Raw genomic sequence first — 25953 nt, 5'->3', positions numbered from 1 at the left:
AGCCCCCTGCACACGGTGAGTTGGGAGTCAGCACGCTCTGTTAGAAAACTGCATCCCAGACTCTGCACACAGCAGGTGCCTACAGCTCAGACGGCCGACGGTGTGGACAGGCTAAGAAAAGCCTCTAAAAACAGATACCATCTCTGGTTCTTCTGAATGTGAACACCTTGGCCTCCCCCTCAGACTCACAGGGCGTCACGCTAGCTGCCGCGTTACATAATCTCTCTTATTTTAGCTCAAGTGTCAATCGAAGGCAGTTACCAAAATGAATTTCTAGAACTTGGTTAAATTGTCTACGAACTAGCCAACACAAACCAGATCACTCCGCTTTGGATAAAATGCGATGTTATGTAACAGGGATGGTGATGCCTTCCCTTTTTCTGCAGACTTCTTACCTGTTTGATGGCCGTGACTGTGATGACAAAGAACAGTGGGAGCCCGCTCGTCACTGGGCTCGTGGGGGTGTCAATAATCAACTGCAATTAAAAGAGAATTGTAGGGCCATTCTCAAAAACACGCATTACTGACGTTAGACAGACCGGTTGGCCCTGTAACGCCAACGAAAACATTTGCTTTTGCTTATTCCAAATTGTTTTACTGTTACCCACTTTATCCCCCGACTAGAGGTCAGATTGGGGGTTAGTCATCCTGTTTCCTATAAAACCGAGGGTAGTTTGCTCTAGTTAAGGGATCTGCTTAAGGAAACCTTGCCAACAGTGGCAAAGACACAAGTCTGATTCCAGTGCACATTTTAATTTTCTACTCTGCTTTCGGCGCCAGGCTTCAATGACAGTATTTGAATAATTTAACGGTGGGGAAATTCTGTAAGTCCTTCCACTGCATTTCGCGTGACTGAAGAAAATGTGATTGCTATTCTGAAAACGAATTGGACCTGCTGTTCCCTGATTTGGACTCTGGTTTTCTCTCCTTTCTCTTCCTCTCTGTGATCTCTTCAGAGCACCCTGTGCACTTGGGAAGGGGCTCCACATAATAAAGCCGAGCCTGGCTGCTGAATTTCTCCTAAAGACCAGGTAAGCTCCTGATTCCCCTCCAGGACGGGAAGGTGGTCACAGCCAAGTCAGAGGAACCAAAACACTTGTCCCTGAAGGAAACGGGTGGGGGACGTGTAGATAAGGGCCCCAAGTCCTTGTTCACCCTCCTTAGCCAGCCACAGTTGATCACCTGGGAATGAAGGTCACTTATTTAGAATGTATGTTTGAGGTGATTAAAAAAAAAAAAAAGTCCGCTGGCCTTACCTGTACCAGAAATATGATAAGAAAGTAAAAGTTGGCTATTCTCCTGAATTGTTCAAATAAGTTCTTGGGTATGAAGTTCCAAAACGTGTACTATAGAGAAGAAAAAACAAACAGGTGGCATTGTGATCACATTTTACTTTCTAGTGTCACTCTGCTATACAACGATGGTGCTGGATTTCAAAGCACAAAATGTTTAGATACAAAACTCACCATTCAAAATTTAGACTTTTGTAGCCATTTTATCAATTGGCTGACCGTGAATACGAACTGCTGACACAGAACACGTACCCCAAAAGTAGCACACGAGTTACCCAATCCCAGATAATCAGACATAACACAACGTAGTTTAATGAAAGTTTTACCATTAAGGTCTATTTCATGCCATGTAAACCTGTGACTGTTAAAACATTTATGTTCAGCATTCTTCCCTCCATAGGCTCTCTTTGGTCTTGTGACAGTGTTACTAGCTGGCAACAGGAAGCTACAATAGAAGTCGGCATCACCAGGCGGTCCTGACTGCCTGGAGACATCCCCGAGGCTCAGGTGTCCGGGGTCAGCCCCAGGCGCCTCTCTACATGGAGGGCTTGGAAGGATAGAGAGGGGGGCTGGTCCTGGCCGCCTCCTAATCTCCAGACTTTTGATTTTTTCCCCCAGGAGGAGAATTTCCTCAATTTTTGTGTTGCAAACAGCCATGTCCCAGAGGTCACTAACCTCCAGTAAACACCGAGCTTGATGTTGGTCTGTTAGCTCTGAGTATTCCCAAACCTACCCGTTAGACCCACCCCAGCAATCCTTCCCTTCTGTGTCCTGTCTGATACCAGGCCTTTATGGGCTTTGTGTTTTGCAAATATTTCCTGTCGGTGGCTCGTCTTCTGACTCCCTTAACAGTGTCTTTTGAAGAGCAGGAAAATTTAATTTTAATGCAGCCTAGGTCAGCAGTCTTGTCTCCCACGGCCAGTGCTTCCGGCGCTGTGCCCAAACTCTCATGGCCCTCCCCACGTTGTGTGGATTTTCTCACATGCTACCATCTAGGACTTCCACAGTTCTGTGTTCTACATTTAGGTCTATGATCCATTTTGAGTTAATTTTTGTGAATGGTGTAAGATCCGTGTTGGGCTCATTTTCTGTAAATGGACACCCAGCGGTTTCATCACCTTTTGGGGAAGAGACGGTCTTTACTCCATTGTGTTGCCTTTGCTCCTTTGTCAAAGATTGGTTGACCATCTTACATGGGGGTCCATTTCCAGGCTCTATGCCGGTCCACTGGCCACACTATCCTGAGTGCTATGGCTTGACATCCAGTCTAGATGTTGGGAGGCATCAGCCCTCCAACTTTGTTCTCCTTCAATATTGTGTTGGCTCTCTGGGTTTTTGCCTCTCTGTACAAACTTTGGAATCAGCGTCCTGATGTCCACAAAATAACCTGCTGGGATTCAGATGAGGATTTGGTTGACTCTATAGATTGAGGTGGACAGAACTGACATCTTAATGACGACACTAAGCCTCCCCATCCATGAACACAGAATGTCTCTCCATTCACCTAAATCTTTTCTTTTATCACAGTTTTATAGTTTCCCTCACATAGATCTTGTACATATTTTGTTACACATATGTGTTTTTCCGTTTTCTCATGCCAACGTAATGGTGTTTCTAATTGAGAATTCAACTGTTTGCCACTGGCCTTGCTCTGTTTATGAGGTTTTGTTGGGATTTTTCTTTGGCATTTTTCTCTGCAGACCATCATGTCACTTGTTAACAGTGGTTTCTTCCTTCCCAAACTGCGTATCTTGTATTCCCTTTCTTTTCTCACTGTATTAGTGAAGACATCCAGTAAGACGCTGAATGGGAACGGCGGCGGGGAAACTTTCACCGTTCTCAATTAGGGTGAAAGCATCTCTTTTTTCATCATTAAGAACGATGTTGGGGCACCTGAGTGGCTCAGTCGGTTAAGTGTTCGACTTCGGCTCAGGTCATGATCTCACGATTCGTGAGTTCGAGCCCCACATCGGGCTCTGTGCTGAAAGCTTGGAGCCTGGAGCCCACTTCGGATGATGTCCCTCTGTCTGCCCCTCCACTGCTTGCAGTCTGTCTCTCACATGGTCTCAAAAATAAACAAACATTAAAAAAAAAAAATCTTTAAAAGAACGACGTCAGCTGCGGGTTTATAATAGATGTTCTTTATCGAGTTGAGGAAATTCTCCTGTGTTCCTGGTTTGCAGAAACTCTACATCATGAATAGGTGCTGCGTTTTGTCAAGGACACACTAGGCTTTCATTTGAGTGCAAACAAACTGAGAACCAAAAAGCAGGTCTCTGGGTCAGGAATGTAGCCGCAGACACTAGCAGAGGGCGGGGAATTTGTGGCTCTGTCTTTACCTCGGTTTCTCAACCAGAAACAAACAACCCCCCCCCCAAAAAAAAAACCAACCCTGACTGCCAGTTCTCCCAAAGTATCGGCAGTGTCTTCTCCGCCCCCACAAAAAACCAACCAAACCAAAAAAAAACCGAAAAACAAAAAAACATGATCTGAATTCTTAATTTGCTGCCCTACCTCAGGATACTCTGGCTATTCTATGGAATTCAGAAAGTATTTCCTCTGGGGGTGCCTGGGTGGCTCAGTTGGTTAGGCGTCAGACTTTGGCTCAAGTCGTGATCTTGCAGTTTGTGAGTTCGAGCCCCATGTCGGCTCTGTGCTGACAGCTCAGAGCCTGGAGCCTGCTTCTGATTCTGTGTCTCCCTCTTTCTCTCTGCCTCTCCCCCACTCATGCTGTCTCTCTCTCTCTCTCTCTCTCTCTCAAAAATAAACATAAAAAATTTTTTTTTTAAAGAAAGTATTTCCTCTTTATTCTACTGGAAAACACATGGCCTTTGGGGTCAGACCCATATCAAACCCTGGTCCTGACACTTAAAACTCCAGTAAACTTTACTGAATTATTTAAATTATTTAAGGACTGTGTTCCAGTTTTTTTCACGTGTAAAGTAAGTACCACAGCACACACCCAGAAAGAATGCGGCAGGGATCACAGTTCTGGCTCCAAGTGGCACTAAAAAAATAACAGGGACATTAAAATTGTATAGCTTGACGAACAATACAAACACAATCAATCTTCTTAAATTTTTAAGAAAGATATATATTTTTTTCTCTTAAATGGGCCATAATGAGTCAGTTACTTTCCACTAACTTTTAAAAGGAGATGAAAAGAAACAGAAGTTCGTACGCAGGAACAGCATTTATGTCTCATGTCCGTGTTTCTGTGACCAGCCTAGAAGGATCCTTTGCTCTTCACGGATTTCCTGACCCAAAATGGAGCTGTCTTCAAGGCCCTACCCTGTGAAACCAACCTCATTTCCCAGCCCGTACTGACTGCCCGCCAGTTAACCAAAAACTTCCCCAAATACTTGTAATGTGTTACTTGGTAGCAAAGTCACAGGAATGGAAATAGGTCCTCCTGGAAACCCCATCCTCCACCTACCGAAAAATCGAAAGATGAAAATCAAATGCTGTAGAGGACATGCCTTGCCAAGTGTGGGGTAGAAAGTGGACGCACAGATGAAGCCAGCACTGCCGCCCGGGGACAGCCACTGACACTGGTGAGAAGGATGTGAGAGATTATCACATCACTGACTTTTTACATATTTTTGAAAGTTTCCACGTTAGAAAGTTTTCATCTTAGGCATAAAAAAATAAAACAGAGTGTCATCCACTGCAATCCTTCCAGGTGGGGAATTTCGTGAAGCCTGGAATGCTACGTGTATATCTGGTCTTGTCCCGTTTTAATGCTACCGTTTCTGGACTCCTTATGGCTTCCCAGATTCTAGAGTGCAAGGGAAGCAGCCCAGATTTGGGCTTGAAAGCCACTTACATGATTGCTGAATTCTAATCAGGCAGGAGAGGCCACACGGCAGCTCAGACATTACACTTTGTAATCTTCTTACTGCGTGGGATAAATTACTATAATAAGTCATTACCGCGGATGGTTAATGTGGTTGAAAGGAGGGTCACTAACTCCTGATGGTGTGTGACAGGGTGAAAACCCATGAAATCATTTAAGTGCGTGTGACTGTGCAAATGGGTCAGCACCATGTGGACAGAAACCGTAAAAGGGGCATCTGACAACACGTAAGAGCCGATGAGCTGCAGACGGCTTCATCTTTGTTAAACAGTGAGTGTGGAGAGTATGGACACGGGCAGGATGTCACGTGCGACTCAGACCTTCCACGGCATCAAGCGCCAGCTCCCCGACCCAGTCCACAGACTGCAGGTGCCTGGTGTCGGCCATGCCAGAATGAAGGCCTCGCCTCACCCCTGCAGACCCTGCGAGGAGTCCTGAGTCCCACAGGATGGCCCCTGCTCTCACCTCTGTCACGTCATGGACACTGAGCACCACGGTGCGTGTGCCCCATGTCACAGACGCCTCCCGAGCACCCGGCTCTGTCTGTGGTGGTGGCCATGGTTCTATTCCCGCCGGGAGTGTGGCTCAGGACAAAACACAGCCTGCCGGTCTGTCCCAGTCATGGCCAGGAAGAAAAGTCTGGACAAGCCCGGCACCATTCTCTACCCCCAGACGGGAACACACGGACAGCACCACGCGGTCCTGACCATCAGGTGCCCCAGAGCGGCTCCCCCACCGTGCTGTCTTGATGGCCCTGACGCCGCCCTGCAGGCCAAGTGAAGCTCCGTGGAAGGAAATCTACACGTGGAGCTGGGCTCTCTTTCTCTCTCTCACTCACGGCTAGGAGAACAGGATGTGGAAACCAGTCATGCCCGACTGGGGTCACTAGGGTTACACGCTGAGCAGACAGTGTGCTGGGCCGGCAGGAGGCGGTGCCAGGCCTGTGGACGTGAGGGTCAGGGTCAGGCTCGCTGCTAAGGCTCGGTTGCAGGCTCTGTTCTCAAGCTGTTCCTCTTCCAAGGGGCTGGGCTACTGCATGGCGGTGGCATCACAAGGTTGCTGTGGAGCAGACACGATGCTCTCACAAGTCCTAGGACCACCGTCTGCCCACGTGTGACTGGCAGACGCCATCCTCCCTGGCCAAAAGTCACAAGTGATGCAGCTTTCTCGAAAGTACGCAGTGACCGCATAGCCTCAGCCTAGTATCAGATTTGTGGCGTCCTGAGGGCAGACTGGGGGCCACATGGATGTTGTGTCCCATGTACAACCTTATGGAACTGATGAGGCAGCACCCGACCTTCTCCCGAAGCCGGATCCACTCATGCTCGAGCTCAAGTGCTGGGCACGGGGCTCTGTGTGTCGTCAGAAGGAAAGGAAAAGGGATGCTGGGGACTCAGTTCTTGTTTCTGCTTCATCCCAGGCCCCTGCCCAGTGTGTCTCCCCCGGAAAGGAAACGGAACTCCAATCACTGCTGACGTAGCACCGGCACTGCCGGGAAAGCACGGCGAGCTTGGCAATTTTGCCCCTGGTGTAACTTTTCACACAATAAAAGCTCTCTGATTAAATGCAATGAGGCTTACTGAGTGGAGACTTCTGTGCATGGAAGAAGTCTTGCCCAGCAGTCTTTTCTTGTGACAGAAATGTTTTCTTCCCAAGGAAACACACATACATTACAGCAAACATTCTCCGGGAACTGTTGTAAACTCAGGTTTTACAAATTCAGTTCTTTTTCCCATGTTCTGAGCCATCTTTTTGTTTTTAATATTTATTTGTTTTTGAGAAAGAGAGAGACAGAGAGACAGCACAAGCGGGGGAGGGGCAGAGAGAGAGGGAGACACAGAATCCAAAGCAGGCTCCAGGCTCCCAGCTGTTGGCACAGAGCCCGATGCAGGGCTTGAACTCACAAACGGTGAGATCATGGCCTGAGCTGGGGTCTGATGTTTAACCGAGTGAGCCACCCAGGTGCCCTGTTCTGAGGTATTCTAGGCCCTGTTCTGAGGGGTTCCTGCCGTCATCAGGAACCGAGGCAGCGTGGGGGCCCTGGTGCAGGAAGGGCAGGGGACAGCGGGTGCCACCGTAGGGGGAGCAAAGGCGGCAACTCATAGAGCGTGGAAAGAAGATGGGACACCTCAAAGTCACTGCGGGAGTATTTGAAAGGAACAAATGGAAATAATATATTGGCTGTGACACTCGAATCAGGACAGAGTCGGGAACGGCATTTAGAAATCACCGAGTCTGGTTCTCTCCCGTGAAAACAGTGACAGGGGCGCTGGTCATAAACAAGCCTCCTTCAGCGTCCAGCTACCTTCTACCATATGCCTCAAGCAGGCCCTCAGACCACCCCAACCAGGTGCTTTGTTTTCCAGAAGGTTCTTCCGCTCAGTCCTGGGCAGAACTTTCCACACCAACCCGAAAGGATGGGGGCTAGGACTCTCAGGCCAGGCTTTGTCCCTGGAGGGGGAAACCAGCCGAGGCGGGGAGCCATCGGCGGCCGAAGAGCCTGACAAATGTCCCGGGATGGACACTGTGGCGCCACCTCGACACGCTCACACGGCACCCGGGTCCACGTTTCCAGCGCACTTCCCTGACTCTCGGTGCGCCTGTACTGCACAGGGGCTGACTGTTAAGAATCGTTAGAGAGTCCTGTTGAGGGGGGGCGAGTGGCGGGTCTCTAGTGAGAGCGCCACCTGAGACTATCAGGTTCACACAGGTCCCGCTGCCAACACCTGCCTGGGAGCCTCCTGTCACTTATCCGGCTGGGCAACAACGTGCCACACTCATCGCTTGGGATTTTCCTGATGAGCAACTCTGGTGACTAAAGCTATTATGGCTGTTGTCATTACTGTTGTTTTCTGTGGCAGTTTTAAATAAAATAGTTCCATTAAAATAACTGCCTTAAAGAGAAAGGCTTGTCTGTTCTCAACTCTTCTTAATTTCAGATGCTCTGATAGTTTAAAAAAAAAAAATGTGCTACGTCCCCCCACATGGATGTGCGCACGGGGACACGCACCCGGGATCACGTGTGTCCCCCACACAGATGTGTGTACCAGGACACACAGGCATGTGGCCAGCCAACACACACATGGCAGAAGCAGGCCTCTTATGCCCTGGGGTGATTAAAGGGAGGTGACGGGAATGCGGTCTGTCACCGGCTGTGGGGACAGGCGTGGGACACGCGTACCAGCCCCACGTGGACACCCACCACGGCGCCGGGTGGCGGGTAGCAGCGTGGCGATAGCCCCGGGAGCGGGGCGGGTACCCGCCACAGGGACACAGCTCACCTTGGAGGAGACGATTCTGTTGTCGGGGTGTCTCTGCGGGATGTAGGCCTCAGCACCTGGGGGGGGCTCCCTGTGCCCCACGTAGATGGTCCGGCTGTCCACGCAGTTCTCCTCGCCAGCACACTGTGGAGAACAGAGCACCGTCAGCACAGGTGACGGCCCCTCTGCGGAGCGCGAGCTGTAAGGCGCGTCCTCGCTCATGGGAAGAGCGGGCTCCCGTCACTCTACCCCCACGGGCTAAGTTCCTCAAGGAACTGGGCCGAGCCAGGCGGTCTGCACCTGACAGGGAAGCCCTTACAAGCTGGTGGTCAGGGGAACAGACGTGGCTGGGCTCATACGCAGACAGAAGGCCCAGCACGGTCCCAACGCTTCCAACAGAAAAGGCAGCCCCCTTAGAAACGTGGTGGTGGGTCTTTAACAACAGGGTGAAACTATGAGTTCACGATGGAGCTGCTGAGCCGTTTTGGGTCCCCCTGCTCAAGGGCCCTCCTGGGAAGACAGGAGGCCGGCGTCTGACTCTACTATTCAGTATCACGTGCGCGAGGCACCCGGTAAATGTCTTCTGACAGGAGAACCTTTAAAACACCGAACCAGACCCTGTGCCTTCAGCATGGAGGTGCCTATGACACTGCAGCCACAGATGAGAGACTAAAATGCAGCCCCATACACAGCCCGCCCCCGGGTCCTGGCACCCCCAAGACCAGCAATCCAGCCCAGATCCTGGGACCCCCACCTGGCAGCCCCATACAGCAGCCTAGCCCAGGTCCTGGGATCCCCACCCAGCAGCCCAGCCCTGGGTCCTGGCCCCCCCATACAGCAGCCCAGTCCGGGTTCTGGACCCCCGACACACAGCAGCCCAGCCCCAGGTCCTGGCCCCCCCAGTACAGCAGCCCCGCCCCGGGTTCTGGTCCCCCCCACCAAGACTAGCAGCCCTGCCCCAGGTTCTGGTCCCCTTAGACCAGCAGCCAAGCCCCGGGTCCTGGGACCCCCAGGACGGCAGCCCAGCCCTGGGTCCTGGGACCCCCATATAGCAGCCCAGTCCCGAGTCCCGGGACCCCCAATACAGCAGCCCAGTCCCAGGTCCTGGGACCCCCCCCATATAGCAGCCCAGTCCCGGGTCCTAGCCCCCTCCATACAACAGCCCAGACCCAGGTCCTGGAACCCCCAGACCGGCAGCCCAGCCCCAGGTCCTGGCCTCACACTCCGTCAGCCTGTTGGGGTACAGTGAGCCATGGTGGGGAGGAGGTGGGAACACCAGCACTGCAGAAGGTCAGGGTGATGGGACAGGAAGAAGGGCGGGTCAGATCACAGCTCCGACTCAGCTGTCACTGAGACACTGGCCTCAGGCAGCCTCACGGCCCCTGAGGACACTGACAGCCCCTCACTCATGGTGGCTGATGAGGAACGAAAGCGGGAAACGGAGAACAGGAGCGGGAAGAGAACCGCACGGCTGTGGGGAGCCAGAGTGTTCCGCCCGGCGTGGCGCCCACTCTCGCTTGTGGAGCCAGGTGGACAGGGTCACACAGGCCAGCAGTGTCCCTGTGGGCTGAGGCAAGGACAGCCTCACGTCACACTGTTTTGCTCTTGTTGCTTGCGTGGCATGGCGCGGGCCTACCTCCCAGCTTCGCGGGGTCAGAAGTCTATAGATGTGCCCCCAGCACCGCGGGGTCCATGGTAGCCGCCCGCACGCACTTTCCCTCCGTGCCTTCTCTAGGGCCTGGCTTTGCCGGATGTCCATGCGGACTGAGGGCAGAGACCGACTTGGTCCCCAGAACTCCACCCGTATCCAGAGACATGCGGCAGGGACATGGGAAATGGTGCAACATCGCCGCAGGGAACAGGCTGGGCCCCCAAACCGGCAGGAACTCGGATGTGGTGCCCCAGGAGCCCACGATGCAAGGGCCAGGCCGCGTCCCCACTGCCCACAGCCTTTTCCGCTGCTTCCCCATCCAGGTGAGGCCACCAGTAATGGGTGCTGACACAGCGGCGTAAGAGCTTTACACACAAATCTAAGTCCCGGACATCCCTTCATGCTCAAGACACAGCCGCGGATGCTTCTCATTCCCACGGATTCCGGAACTTACGCTGAAAAGGAACACATAATAGAGGAACCGGAAAGGGAAGAAAAGCATTAAAACAAGACTTGTAACACAAAAATGAGAACCCCGGGGGCCCTGCTCCTACTTCAAAGCCAGCCGCTAGGCTTCAGCCACAACACCGACTCTGGAAGCCCCGATCCTCCCAGCCAGGGGACATGTCTGTGGTGCGTGGAGGGGGGGCCTCCTGGCCGTGTCCAGCCCACGACTTTACCTACTGCACGTCGGGACACTATGTCTGCCTACGGGACAAGACCAGCCCAGAAAAGTGACTGAACACCAACAAGCACTGGGGTTTGCCTATGTCACTGCAACAAAAAAAAACCGTTTGGGAGCAAGCCACGTACTTACTGGATGAAAACTAGGCTGTGTGTAAGGAAGCTACCTTCATGCTGTTCCCCAAGGAACAAAAAGAAGCAATGACCCACAAGCTTCGGCCAGACCTGCTGCTTCTACGAATAGACTATGAGTCGGTGGGCAGAAAGGCCATGGTGGCGTTCTGCTTCCGGCTGACTCTGCTCACCAAGTGGTCAGTGTAATAGCGCCCAAGGAGGGACACCAGGGAACGGCGCTCACAAGGGGTCTCGTGTGTGGCCCTGACACGCAGGAAGCGTCTTTGGGTTCAGACCAAGACCCAGGTGAGTTCCGCGTGCTGTTCTGTGCCAAAATGTCCAATTCTGAGGAAGCTAAGACCAGGTGTGCAAAATATATAGACAACACGTCCAACAAGACGCCCCCGGAGAAAGCGGTTCACGATCACGCCCACATCATGCGTGTGCCCTGCAGCTGACCGGCCCTGTGACGATGGACGTGTGATTCAACATTTCTGTGTCCGCTTCATCAGCAATCCTTTGCTACTCTGCACACTTAGTACCTATTAGCCCCAATTACACACTTTTTTTTAATGTATGTTTATGTTTGAGGGGGAGGGACAGAGAGAGGAGACACAGGATCCACAGCGGGCTCTGCGCTGACAGCAGCATCTGACACAGGGCTTGAACTCACGAACCGTGAGAACGTGACCTGAGCTGAAGTTGTTTGCCTAACTGACTGAGCCACCTTGGCGCCCCTCGCTGGTCTTGAACCAAGTATGCGTCACCTGGTCTGTTCTGCAACTCTGCTGAACACAAAAAGGCAATTCTGTCACTGGGAGCCCTGAGAATGAAGGTGTGGGTTGTCACAAAACCTCCTGAGGGCAGGAAGACAGACACGCCAGCCTCTCTTTCTAGGGACTCGTCTTGGATGGGACGCCCTCCGTGACATGAACCCTGGAGCCCTGGAGGTGGCCAGGGACACTCAGCAGCAGTACAGGCTCCAACACTGATCGTTCCTTGTCAGCTCCCTGGCTGCACAGGGGGCACCTGCACACCCACAAAGGCCAGCACCAAGCCCACTCTAAAGTGTACACCTGACCTATGCAGCAGGGCCCAGTGCCCTCGTGCCTCCAAGAGGCAAACCCCACCCCCGCGCTGTACTCACCGGGAGCACGGAGGCCCCCCCCCCCTGCCTGGCGGGTCAGAGGGGGGAGGAGTCTCTTCCTATTTCCACATGAATGAGATTGTCACCTACAGGAACGAGGGGACAAATGCCTAAAACTACAACAGGGGGCGGGGGGCAGGGGGCTTGGTGAAATTGTTGGGTGCAGGCTGCTCCAGGTGGGCATGCTGTTCCAGAAACGAGGCACCAGGAGGAACCACAAACAAGGAAGCCTCTTCAGCAGTGAGCAAGACCGGAGAGCAGAACCCCCACATGCCATGGGGCTCGGCTCTCTCAACCTGCGTACCCGCCGGCAGATCCGGGTGTGAACGATGCGTCCTCTGAGGTGATGGCACAGTGCCCTGCGGGTCACATGCCCCGGAGGGCTCAGCGCTTCTGTCCCACTGAGCTGGGAATAAAAAGTCCCACCTTTGTTCCACGGCACAGAAAACACTGCAGACAAATTGGACCGTTTCACTAACATGTGCAGTACATTTATGTCCAATCTGGAAAGATGCAGGCAGATGGTGCAGTTTATTCCAGCAGACTGTGTGTCACTAATGGGCTCTTACGATGCTGGTCATTGTGTGAACGTATTCTCTTACACAGAAAGGGTGTTAAATCCTGAACACGTGTAGACATGACTCGGTGGACAGAAAGCTTATGGCAACACAGCAAACCCTCCGTCGTCCACTTCTGACCTCGATAAAGCAGCTGACTCTGAAACGGTTAAATTCACCAAAGATCCGACATCCAGTCCGTTCACATCGCTGAAAGGATATTCAGACAAGCTGGGAGGCAACAGAGCACACTGGACGTTCACCATCACGAGTGGGTGTGAGGTACAAATCGGAACCACAAGGACACCGCACTTCATGCCGCCCCCCCCCTCCGCCGCCACTGAGGCAGGTGCAGGGGGCTGGGGCCTCACCATCATGGCGGGAGAGTGGAGGGGACAGTCCGCCACTTCCCCAGGAGGGTGAAGGTGGAGTCCCCAAGCGATGCAGAGATCCCACCCCTGGTTTCGCACCCAAGAGAAGCGAAAGCGCAGGTCCACATAAGCACGGACACACACGTGTGTCCACAGCAGCATCATTCACAACAGCCGAACAGTGGAAACAACCTGAATGTCAACCAACAGAGGGACAGACGACAAGGCTGCTCCGCCTACACAATGGACTTACTACACAGCCATGAAAAGAGCACGCGCTATAGCACGGGTGAACCCTGAAAATGCACGTAAGGGGGAGAAGCCGAGAGAAAAGGCCACGTGCTGTAGGGTTCCATTCATGCGAACTGTCTAGGACATGCAAGTCCAGACAGCCAGGGCTTGCCAAGGGCTGGACAAGTGACCACGGGTGGTTTCTTCTGGAGGAAAATATTCTGACTGGGGGCATGGTGGGCGCACAGCACTGGGAACACGTTCCAGCAGACACCGATGAGTGTCCACGCAGAAGGGTGGCCCCTGGGGTGGGTGGGTTACACGTCACTGGCAATGACCGATACACAGGCTTGAGCGAGCGGCATGTGGCCACATGCACACGAGGCCGCCACTTGTCATCCCGGGAACACGTGGGCAGTGCCATGGTCGAGGGTCACGCAGCTCGTGCACACACCCACCACACGCACAGTCCTGTGGTTCCAGCTCGTCCTCCGTCCTCTTAGCGGGAGAGGCCATGCTTGTGTCTGAACCTTTTTCCCCTTTCCAGCCTTCCCCGCAGATTCTGCAAACAGAAACCTTGTAGGAAGTGAGAAATCCAGCAGGGGACATGACACAGTGGGATTCATACAAAAGACCTCAGGTCTGTGGTGCCCGGTTCGTGCTCTGTATGAGTCTGTGGGCAGATGATGAGTCACCCCGGTGATGGCAGGGGGGTGGTGTGCATCTCCCGTGTACCCCTGAGAGCCACAGCCTCAGACAAGACCTGTCAACGCTGCTCCCCTGGGGACCCCAGTGGCAGGTACAGGGCAGGGGCTTTGGAAGCTGTAAAGCTGGACCACCGGATCTCACCGGACCTTCAGTGGCCAGAGCCCCAAGGCACCTGCTCAGAATCTGAATCTGCTTACCTGCCTGTCACAGGCAGGCGCGTCTGCAGAAGCTGTGGGCGGGCGGGGGCAGCGCTAAACATGCCTGTCAGCTTCTCCTGTGACCGTCACATGGCCAGAAGGGAGCAGACAGGGAGGATGCCGAAGGGTCGGGGAAGGAAGAGGGTCTGCAGGGAGCCCGCAGGCAGCAGCCCTGGGGCCCCGGAGCCTCCTGGAAGATTCCGCGTGAGGCTGGAGGACACGGTCTTCCTGGAGCCGGTGGAGGGAGCATGTGCAAAGAGCAGGAAGAGAAGCGAGGTGCAACCACTCCCACCCCCCCCCCCCCCGCCAGCCCAGGAGCGGAGGCAGCCCCACCCTCCCAGAAGGCAGCCGCTTTGAGAAAGGGTCACTGCAATGTCACAAGACGAGAGCCACGTAGAAACTGTCAGAGCTGCTCTCTGAATGCTGACCCAGCTCTCCGAACAGCCTGCAGGGCTCCTTCCTTTGATCCTTCTTTTCTAAAGATAGTTCTGACATTGGGGTTGAACCTCTGCTGCCTGAAAATCCCAGACATGTACAGGTTCACGTGCGTGGTGGCACTCTCTCTGACAGTATGGTGCCTGTATCCGGCGGCCGAGGGCCTCGGGGACAGGCCGACCACAGGCTACACTCTCCATGACTGCCGCAGTCCTCTCGGCCCAAGTGACACTCGGTTCCATGAGATCCAGGGTGCAGGCTTGAGTGTGTCCTGAGGCATTCAGTTAGATCCTGACTCCTGTCTCCTGGACCCCCGAGCACTCGTATCTTCAAGCAGACTTTGCTAGAACCCACCACTTGACAGGGAGCAATCCCAAACCAAGGGCCACCGCCATGTGGGCCTGGACCCCAACAGGAAGACGTCAAAGGTCAGCAGAATGGCTTAAACAGGGTTCGGTGTCAACCGTCTTCTTGAAAATGAGTGATGACACTAGACTAGGTGACCGCGTGGCCTTGCCCACAACTAACAAAAGGACCAATGGAGCAGAGCAGCGACTCTGAGATCAGGCAAAGGCCAGGCCACCAAAGACTCTCCTGCAATTAAGTGTGTGATCCTGGTGAGAAAAGGAAGGGTCCAGGCCCCGTCCTGTCCATTCACTGATTGTGCCATGTGGACAGACAGCGGAGTGTCAAGGACGGACTGACAAAGTACCTGGAGGCCCGTCTCTACACAGACGCACAGATTTCAGCAGAGCCCACTGGAAGAAAGAAAGGAGCCTTCGTCCAGGGCTGGCAGGGTGCCCTGTGTGTAGGAGGCGTGGCCGGGGGCAGGACTGAGCTCCAGGGCTAGCCCCACCCCTGGAAGTGGGGGCCAAGCATCAGAGGTCAGTGATGGATCCTGATCCTTCTGGGCTGGGGGCCTGGCACAGGTGTGGTCAGAGCTGCAGTGTCCAGCTGGCCTGGCCCTTGGTCCCCATCACTGAGCACTGTCTACTTTTCCAACCACTTTCACTCATATGGGGGCAGCACCCATATGAGCGACTCAGACACAGAAAACCACAGAGCGTAGAAATTAACCAGCAGATTTAGCGTGTGAACATTTTTGCCATGTTTGTACCACATGAATTTTTTTCAGAAATTAATTAGAAATTTTGGAATCTGTCCACCAGTGCCTCACCCCCTCAGCTATAGTATCCGGTTCCCTCACTACAAGCAAAATAAAATCTTAAACCCGTGTCCGTTGGTATTTGCACGAGAATCATGGCTTTCTTTACCTTTTTTGAAAATTATCTTTCAACTATGGGGGGGTGGGTATTCAAGTTCGTGACCCTGACCCTGAATGAAGTTCAAGTGCAGTCCTGGGGTTTGAGTCACCAGGTTCTGGCTCTGCCTGAAGGTCTCACTCTCCAGGGCAGAGCACAGAATCAGGACCAGGAATGTTCCAGAAAATAAAAGTACAGAACCATTTTAACAGCTGGCTCATCACACGGCCATATCAAAGAAACTAAGAAAACCAGCAGGAAAGGACATAAGCCTGGCATGGCCGCCTGCCTCCTTTGCCGCTCCCCCAGACCTCAGGTGGCAGACAGCAGCAAGAAGGCCAGCTTCGCCCCCTGCCCCACGTAGGCTGTCAGAGGCCACACCAGCCACACCCCTGCCCTTACAGCAGGAAAGGCTCCCGAGCCCACCTGCTCCCGGGACACAGCCGCTGGCTCTTCAGACTCCCTCCCACCCCTGGTGGAGTGAACTCCCTGCCTTGGGGGCTGTGGTCATAGAACCAAGTTGGGCGCCTGCCACAGGACTCATGCTACAAGCTGAGGAAGGGGGTTGGTGACACGTTGGTGAGGGCACGGCCTGGGGGAGGTGGGCAAGCCTCCGGGGAAGACGCAAAAATGCCCCAAGCACACTCAGGGATGCGCACGGGTCACAGGGCTCAGGCCAGGCTCTGCTAAGGAGGGGGGACAACGGGAAAGGCCCTTCTCACTGCCCTCCCTGCAGGCGCCAGATGCCACCTTCCTGCGTCAGCTTCAAGCCTCAGGGGCTCCCGGCACCTTCAATTAAGAACCAGCCAATAAATAAAGTTTAAAAAAAAAAAAAAAAAAGAACCAGCCAAACACAAAGCCTGACACAGAGCAGCCCCGCGGCCCGGCAGCTAAGAAATGGGACATGTGTCAGTACCAGCTCCCCCCAACCCTTTTCCAGAAAAAGACTCATAAATAGCGAATCCTCCCAATCGGCCTGGACACAACCAGATCACACTTGTTTCTCTCGTGGAGAAGATGTAGGGGCTTCGCAGACCCGCCAGATGGGGCGGGTAGTCCCCACAGAGACAGCCGCACGTCCCAGAGCAGGGATCTGGGGGCAGAGCTGGTCCGCGCTGCCCAGTGGGCTCACTTCGACTCGCCCCACTGCCCGCGGTCATCCGTGCCGCCCAGCAGCAGGTGACCTCAGCAGCAGGTGACCTCAGTGTGCACCACCTGAGGGCAGATCGTCGCCGATGTCCCTCAAAGTCCAGTAGAATGACGTCAACCCTGAGCAACAGCACCCCACCCTAGCAAGGAGGTTTTCCAAGGACGGCTTCCCTCCATCACCGCCCCTCCGGCTGTTTTCTCCTAACTCCTCCTAAGAAGTTCAGGGACCTGCCTGCGAGTACTGAGCAAGACCTGGCCTTTAGACTAAGAAACCAAGTCACAAAACCAGTGGAGTCAAGTCTCTAACTCCACGGAGAGCGATGATTCCCCTCACACGTGCTCAGAGTTCTGATTCCCAGATACACGATGACGACAACAATCCCCAAAGGATGGGCAGAAGCCGCCACCTGCTGAAGTCCGGGCCCACGGCTCCCACGTGGGACAGGTCGGACGCTGCCGTGACTGTGACCGTGCCTGGCACACGGTCAGGCTCCTCAAGAGCCGGGTGCCGTGTGGCCAGCACAGGGCGTGACAAGAAAGGTTTGCACAAAGGAGAAAATCATATTCACATCAACCTGACCGCAAACCCAGGGGTTTTCAAACTCTTCAAGGCAAGAAATACATTTTAGTAGGTTTTAAACCAATGGTGACCAGGGGACATAAATACGGGAAAACGAGACATAAGGGACCCTGCTCTCTCGTGTTTCTGGTGCTGTTTCGTAAACGTTGGCTTTCCGCTCACTGCGCTGCGGCCTCTGACTTGGGAAGGGCTCCTCACACCTCCCAGCGTGTCCTCTGAGAACTTTGGGTGCTCTGCGTGGGGTTCAGATGTCCTCTGTCTGCAATCTGTGCATCAGAATGCCAACCTCCCTAAGGGTCCTCGATTAAGGTAATTTCCGGAACAGGGTCTACTTTATCTTCCCCCACGGTATCCTCATCCCCATTTCTCCAAAATGTAATCAACAGAGAGATAGGACGGCTCCTGCCCATTCTTCTCACTAATGAGCCTGGAGGCACCAAAAGCCTTGATTTTGGGCAGGACCTCTGACTTTTCCTTGTACGACAGGCAAGATCACGGCCTCTCCGGTATCCACAGTTTCAAAGGTAAAGGAAAATCCTAGCAGCAGACTCCAGCAAACCAGCTTTCATGAAACTGCTGATGAGAAATGAGTAAGGTTAGGACTGCTGTGCCCTGAGCTCTGCGCGGGCCTCGCCCGGGAGCCCACGGCCCTGGGTGAGTCCTGCAGGGCTCTGTCCTCCCCAGGAGCCCCAGTGTTGGGAAGAAACCACCCAGCAAGCACTGCCTCTCAGCGTCTGCTTTTCCCTGAGTTCCCACCTGTCTAACCTTCGACGTGAAAACAAGCTCTGTCTTCCTAAGAGGCGTTACTAACACTCCTTACGAACCTCAATATTTCAAGGGTCTTTACATCCTGCTGCTGAACCAAATGGCAGACACTGTGTCCAAGTGACAAACGCAGGGTTGTTCCAGCTATTAATTGTAAACCTACTAAGTGTCAGAATAAATATACCTACTTAGCTGTTTCTCTTAACGGTGGTGTCCCTAACACTGGCCTGGACTCGTGCACAGATCAGAGGTCACCAGCAGGGGCGGAGCCTGTAGTTCAGGGAGAAGAGCCCACAAAATGGGCTTAGCCACAGTTCCTCACCTCCGGGGGGATCGTGGCCTAGGATGCATGTAGACCAGCAGGTCTGCAAAGAGCTAACCCGCCTTTACCAGTAGCTACAAGGGCAACTCGCCTGTCTGCTCAGAAGGGAGGGGCGGGGGTGGCAGGAAGCCACCCACGGGGCTCTGGAAGAAAGGCTATGGCAGGGGGTTGAAGGCCCCTTTGAAGTGCAGAGCACCGTCCTTTCCAACAGAACAGCAGTCCCACAACCTGGTGCCAAGAACCAAGTCCAGGGGCAGCAAAGGGGTTATAGCTGCGGCTCTGTTCTGGGCGTGCAGGATCAGGAGGTAGCCCCCCCATCACCTGGGAGATCATGAGACGCCCTCCCATGGGGCTTGGGGAGGGGGGGGTGGGACATGACCCCGGAGCGGCCACAGATTTCCGTGTCCCTGGGGGACCACAGGTGAACTACATACAGGTCAAGTCCTTGCCTGAGTGGCCCCCAAGGGTGTGTGAATGGTCCCCATGGCTCCCCTACAAAAACACACACACAAACTACATCTAGTAACAGATCGTACCTGGGATACAAGATAGACCATCACAACTCAGAAATAAAAAGACAAATAACAAGGATTTGAATAGATGTTTCTCCGAAGGCCTACAAACAGCCAACATCAACAGAGATGTGCATACTGAAACCTGGCCAAGCCAAAGAAGCCAATCACAGGGACCCAGACACTGACTCGTCTACACAGCACACCAGGAAGGCAGGTCCATGCTGCCAGGGCTGGGGGGTGGGGACTGCTAAAGCACACGGGGTTTCTTTCGGAGGATTTAGATGTTTTCAAACTCTGTTACGATGATGGTACCAGAACTTGGTAAATGTACTAAAACTCACTGAACTGTACTCTTTAAAGAGGTGGGCTTTATGACATACAAACTATATCCCAATAATGCCATTGGTTAGCCCCTCACACATGTGCAGGGTTGCGGGCGTGCTCACAGGGCCGGGTCTGCGCCCCCACACCTGTGGGGACTGCCTCACACTTCCCTCTCACCCTGGAGACACGGATTCTACCAGGTTCCATCCAGTGTGGGGACCACAGATAACTTTCTTAGGGTTCTGGCATTTTCTAGTGGGTAAATGGAGTTCAATGTGTTTTCAAAGACGTATCCCTAACAGAGAAACTCAGAAAGAAACTGTGGCCAAAGTAGAATGGGGCAAACACAGCAGAGAGCTAGCAGTGTCCCCTCACGCTCTGGATGCAGACCAAGGAGGACACTTCACTTCTGGGGCACATAAGGCCCCTGATTATTTTAGATGTAGTCACTGCTACCCCCAGAAGGGAAAGGGGTTTCCGGAGTCTCAGCATGAACATCCTTCTCTGTCGTCCTCCCTCTTCCCTGCCTCCCCCCTCCTTCCCTGCTGCCCACCCTCTTTCCCTGCCGTCCCCCCTCCTTCTCTGCCATCCCCCCTCCTTCTCTGCTGTCCCCCCCTGCTTCTCTGCCGTCCCAGGCAGGACGAGGAGACCCTGAATTCAGAACTCCATTAGAACACGGTTGAACCACCGCACCATGGCAGTCGGGCCTTCCTCACAACTCCACCGTCTGCTCCGTGAGGATTCGGGGTGCAGCAGCCCGGGCGGTAAAGTCAGGAAGCACACAGGGACATGAGAGATTCTCAGAAATATGCTGAAAATCAATTTTAGCCTGTTAGTCCCCTAATGGAAGTTTTGAATGTCAGCTCAAACAAAGCAAACGCATTAGCCAAATTACAGGGTGCGGCTGTAACAGAAGCGTGTAACCCGACCGACCGCAGATTCCTGGATGGGTCTCTGTGGTGGTCCTCCTAACAGCCCCTGTCACAGTCACAGGGATCCAGTAACAGAGCAAGTCCCACTCCTGTGTCTGTTTATAGCTTTCAAAGGCAACATTTCCTGTTTGAGGAGTAAGAAGATAACACAGTGCTTAGGTGTTTCTAAAAATAGGCCTTCTTCTAGCTCCCGTTCCGCAGCCCCAGCCCACATGCACCTGCCACTGCGCGCTCCACTCCTGGGGAGCACTTGGTAGTTTCCACCCCGCTGTGCGGGCCTTGCACAGGTATGATGGCCACAACCCCGCTCCCCACTGGAGCCGATGTGTGTCAGCAGCTTCCACGGGATCCATGGGATCCACGTTCTCTGCCAGGAGTTACCAGCCTTTCTGGTGGCCGGTGGGCAGTGCCTGGACCTCAGTGCGTGTGGCCCCTTCTGCTCCCGCCGGACCAGAGCCCAAGGCGTCTGTGACAGACCTGGACCACCTCTTACCGTAATCAGTGGTGACACATGGTTTCCCTTCCCAGACAAAAGTGGGGTATTTATAAGATCTGGGGGCAGTTTTCTGCCAGGAATTTCTAAACACAAACACATATTTCTAAACACAAAATCATCTGGATCGCAAAAGCCACAGGGATGGTCCACGTCATCTGAAAACACTGACCGTCTGGAACATGTGCAATGTCAGCTGACTAAGCTGACGTTTCCTGGGTCCAGAATCGAAATAAAAATTCTAAGCACAGTGACTTTTACCCTACCATGGCCTTGCTTGACTCTGGCGGTTCCCAGTGGTAGAGAGACACAGAGCACGTGCACCTAGAGCATGCCAAGGGCAGAGGAAAGGGACACTGAGTCTAGGAGCTGAGGAGACCAGTAGGGCAAGAGCAAAACCCCCTCCAAGGCATCCAACCCTCCCCTCCAGAGAGCGGCATGTGGAGAAACGCCATGTGCACCGCAACAAAAACGTGAAAATGGCAGGGGAGTGGTCAAACCAGCCCCCATCCAGCCCCCCATCCAGCCTCCCATCCTGGTTTTGAGTGACTCCCTTGCAAAGCACTCTCCCTGCATTTGCAGACAGCAGGACATTATGAAGGGCTCCCAAGTAAACTGAGGTGAGTCGCTTCTACCGACCATTTCCAAGTGTACTGTGGGGGGTCTGCTCACTTAGACTGAGGCACAACGGGGGACCCCCCTGTGCTGGCCCGGGGATGGGGCATGGCGTGGCAGGGACCGCACAGAGAGGATGAAGGCAATTTCCCCACAGGACAGATGGTGGCAGAGCCAGGCTCAGGTGACTGATGACAGCCGGGGTGGCCTCTGTGCAGGGAGCCGAACCAGTCAACAAGGACCCAATCAAGCTGACATTAGTGGGGGGTGGGGGGAGGAGCAAAGGCAGCCATCAGGTGGCAGAACAGGTCAAATTCTGAGAGAGGTTCAGCGTGGAGGGGCCTCCGGGAAGGACCATACACCAGGTACTAGGACCTGAGCCCGGCTCCCTGCTCCACTGGCCAGAGAATCCAGCTGGGCCCCCGTCACCCAGGCCGCAGGCCGCTGCTGCCCAGCCCTGTGAGCTCCTCCTGCAACAAGAAAACGCAGGGTCTGTGTCACTGCAAAATAATGATTGCCCTTCTGGGAGCCAGAGGCCCTAGGACCCCATGGCCCACAGCTGCACACTGCCCTGTGTCCCTGAGACAAGAGGAGGAGGCCACACGCCCAGCAGTCCCCAAGCTGCCGGTCAGTGCTGCGCACCCACCGGGCAGGCAAGGACGCCGGGAAACGCACACCAGACTCTGCGAGGACAGAGCAGCAGGCCTGCACACACGGCACGCGCCCAACCCCTACATCTGCCCCTAACTTGGTGACCCACCCTCGCAGCTGCTCCCTCCTCCCCAGGACGCCCTGGCCCTGGCCCACTCATTCTGGTGGAAATCCATCCTGCGTGTCCCCGGCTATTCACGTCACAATGCAGCTTCCGTGGCTCCTTGACAGTAAAACACGGGTGAGGACACCACACCGCCCAAGCACGTGGGTCAGCAGAAAATGGTGTGTTGGGACAGCGGGTGGACGTTAGTGGGACAGATGCTGCGACTGTCAAGCACCCAACCCCTGAGTCTCCGTGCAGCGCTCGGAAAACCAGCCCCAGGACGCGGCCACGAAAACCACGTGCTTCTGTACTTACGTCCCACAGCTACACTCCTCCCCTTGAGATGAATCAGCCAGAAAATCAGGCAAACTTACTGAACTCACAAACAGAAGCAAGGTCGTATACACATTTTAACAGCTGAAATTACACACCTTCCGCTGCAGTGTAGACAGATGTTCCAGACACGAAATACTTACTTGGTGAGGGGCGAGTCCAGAACCACGGCACACCGTTTGGGGAAAACAGACAGAAATCGCGGCCTAGCAGGGCCCACAGTCTGTAAATAGGCGGCCTGAGGTGCAGCAGGGTCTCTGAAACCCTGAGGCATAGACCCCATTTTGGGGAAAATAACCACATTGGAACAAGCCAACCCCAGAGCTCAGAGAAAGTCAGGACACCCGCTCAGGTCAGTGATGTGAGTGTCAAGAGGAGGCAGGTGGTGGGGACAGGGCGGCCCCTCTCAGCGTGAGGCAACACCCCTGTGCGTGGCCGCTGCCCAGTGAGGCACCCAATACAGAGCACACACTGGATTCTGGAAACTTCATGTGCAGAGAAGAACGTAAAACATGCTGATGATGTTTATGCTGACTTCAAGTTGCAATAATATCCTGGATAGCACGGGGTTAAATAAACACTATCAAAATTAACTTTACTATATGCACACACCACGTGTGGCTTGTACCTGTGGGCTGGGCAGGGAGGCCCCCACCACAGACACGGGGTGCAGCCGGTCCCATCACCAGGAGGGCAGGTGGCTGGGGGCACACGAGAGTCCCTCGCCAGACAGGAGGAGCTCGCCCACCGGGCGTCCCCTCCAGATGTTCATGGATGGGGTGAAAGGTCAGGTCCCAGCCCCTGGGGTGACTGATCATTGCCCAATACGTCCCCTCACTTTCCAACAGTGGCCGGAAATCAGTGGTTCTTTGCTCCTCAGAGCTGGTGACTCATCCAGAGAGCTGCCCTCGTTCTCACCAAGAAAACATTAGCTGAACATTTCCTTCTGCATCTGAGGTTCACTCAGTGAACGTTTTCTTCTTCCTTCTTCCAGGCTGTTTTCCTAACCCACCTGTGTCACAGAACAGTCTGAGGAGCAGTGGTGGGACTGAGGCCCTGGGCAAGTCTGGGGAGCTGGACAGAGAAAAGAGGCCAGAGGGCAGCCCCAGGGCTCTGTCCCCATCAGGCCCAGCAAGCCTGCAGCATGAGGCCAGATGGTCAGTGAGAGAAGCTTCCAGAAGCCAAAGCCACAGGCTGGAAGGAGGGACCGTCTGTGGGAGGTGAGGATGGTCAAGAAAGGTCCACGGCACCAGGTGATGGCAGAGAGCTCATCCTCCCCAGCAGAATTCGGTGATAATCTGATCTGGTGACCTCAGAGAGCAGCTGTCCAGGTACCCCCACCAGGCACAGCATAATCAGAAGGGCTCCTGGCTTTCAGCTGTGGCAGATCCCAGACTGCGCCCATGGCCAACCTGATGACAGCTGGCAGGGGGGCCAGGAATATCTTCCTGAAAGGCCCTGGTGGCAGCAGGACTACCCTACCCAGGGCCAGCTTGTCAGGAGCACCAGCATGGGGAGGGGGATGTCAGCCGGCCGGGAGTACCAGCATGGTGGGGTCAGTTTGCCAGGAGCACCAGCACAGGGAGGCGGGGGGGGGGGGTGTCAGCTGGATGGGAGCACCAGCACAGGGGGGTCAGCCAGCCGGGAGCACCAGCATGGGGGGGCGGTTAGCCAGCCGGGAGCACCAGCACACGGGGGACATGAGGCTCATACACATCGTCACAGTAAGATGCTCAGCCAGGGTAGGAGGTGGGAGGAAGTAGGGGGTTGGCCTGCACTTGGACCAGGGAGCAGGTGCTGGGTGAGATGAGCAAGGCCTTCAGGGGCGCTCCGGGGCTGTCAGTGACAGGTCAGCAATGCAGGAAGAGCCGTGGAGCCCGCCACACAGCCAGCGTTGTGATCCGAGCGCCCAGAGTAAGGCAGTGCGTGTCCAGAGCCACTGGGTCTCCATCATGCAGGACCTGGCACCAAAGTCCACTGCGAAGGCCACAGGCTGCCGCTCATATACCCCGGGAGTGACCCCCCACACCCCCATGCCACAGGCGCCTCAGGGTCCGACACGGAACCATGCTCAGCCCAGGGACCCTCTGACCCACCACTGTGGGCTGTCCCAACGCTGACAGTGTTGTGGCAACCTAGTGACAGAGGCTGCCGGTCCGAGGAAAGTGCGATAAAACCACTGACCTTCCAGGGTTGGGGGCAGGCTGCAAAGACAGCACATGAAAGAGCTTCTGGGAAGCAAAGTGTCAGGTGCAGCAATAGGTCTTTTATTTATTTATTTTAAATGTTTTCATATTATTTTTGAAAGAGAGACAGAGTGGGTCTCTTTCTGGGGAGGATTATTTCCGCGGGCTACAGGGGATGGGGGCTGCCCGGGCTGTCAGGTGCCTGGCTCCAGGGTCATTGAGGCCAGGGAAGGTGTTAAAGCTCTGGCCCGCTGGCCTTCATACTTTCTCTAGAACAGCTGGCCCGGGGTGGGCCGCCCTCCAGGGTCAGCAAGTCCCCAGGGTCAAGGCATCAGAACACAGGAAATAAAACACATGGTTAACATAGCACTGTGTTTCTAGAACATTCGGTGTGCAGAAGGCTGCTGAATAAAGCTTTGTGCTCACATTTGAGATGGATCCAGGTTCTGGGTTCAGATAACTACAAATGAGGGATCACCCTCGTGATATGACCTGTTCCACGCTGCATGCAGGATGTCAAAATCCCTGCCCCTCAATGCCGACCTCAATGCACCTCAACCACTGTGACAACCATGACGCCCCAAAGTACCCAAACTCCAGAGGCAGGCCAGGCAGTCCCGCCTCTGTTAAGGACAAACGCAATGGCAGTCACCACCGGGCTCTGCCTTGTTGACAATAAGTGAGTAGAATTAAGAGAAACAAGCAGCCGCTGTGAACTACGCTGCTCACCTATGCCTCACTGACCAGCATGCTGCTGTGTGCTCCCTCCGGGACTCCACAGTGAACGCAGGCAGGTGGTGACAGAGGCCGGGACTCTACAGTGAGCATGGGCAGGTGGTGATGGGGGCAGGTGGGGGACAGAGCTGGGGCGCCCTGAAACACAGTGCTGGAACCCACACAGGGTGCCCCACACTTTCCTGCCTCTGTCTTCCCACTGCACGTACCTGCTGCCATGGGCCAAGGGAAGGCGGCCTGGAGAACATGTGATGCCCACGGGCCCCCCTGGGAAATGCAGCGAGACACAGGGCACCACAGTGAGTGGTGCACTCCAGCATCTTGGGCTCCCTCAGACCTGGTCACTCAAGAAAGCGGACTGTGCTCAGGGACACTTTCTTCTGGATGAAATTCTGGGGATTTCATGGTGGGAATGGGCTGGATATGTGTCTGTGACTTCACACGTGTTACAGCTCCCGAAACACGCTGACGAGCAGCTGCTT

The 25953-nt window shown here is 54.4% G+C and overlaps 1 protein-coding gene across 2 annotated transcripts in view; it reads right to left on the bottom strand.

The window, feature by feature from the left end:
• The window catches only part of ATP11A (ATPase phospholipid transporting 11A), a 121178-nt gene that overhangs the window by 54873 nt on the left and 40352 nt on the right, over positions 1-25953 (bottom strand). For both annotated transcript variants that reach the window (XM_043583092.1, XM_043583101.1), the window contains exons 2-4: positions 8430-8552; positions 1257-1346; positions 396-476 (exon numbers count right to left, since the gene is read on the bottom strand). In XM_043583092.1, the coding sequence (XP_043439027.1) occupies positions 396-476; positions 1257-1346; positions 8430-8552 (294 nt within the window). The remainder of the gene's footprint in view (positions 1-395; positions 477-1256; positions 1347-8429; positions 8553-25953) is intronic.

This window comes from Prionailurus bengalensis, chromosome A1 (genome assembly GCF_016509475.1).
Source record: "Prionailurus bengalensis isolate Pbe53 chromosome A1, Fcat_Pben_1.1_paternal_pri, whole genome shotgun sequence".
NCBI classification, from domain to species: Eukaryota; Metazoa; Chordata; class Mammalia; order Carnivora; family Felidae; genus Prionailurus; species Prionailurus bengalensis.
This window is presented reverse-complemented; position numbering and strand designations above follow the sequence as displayed.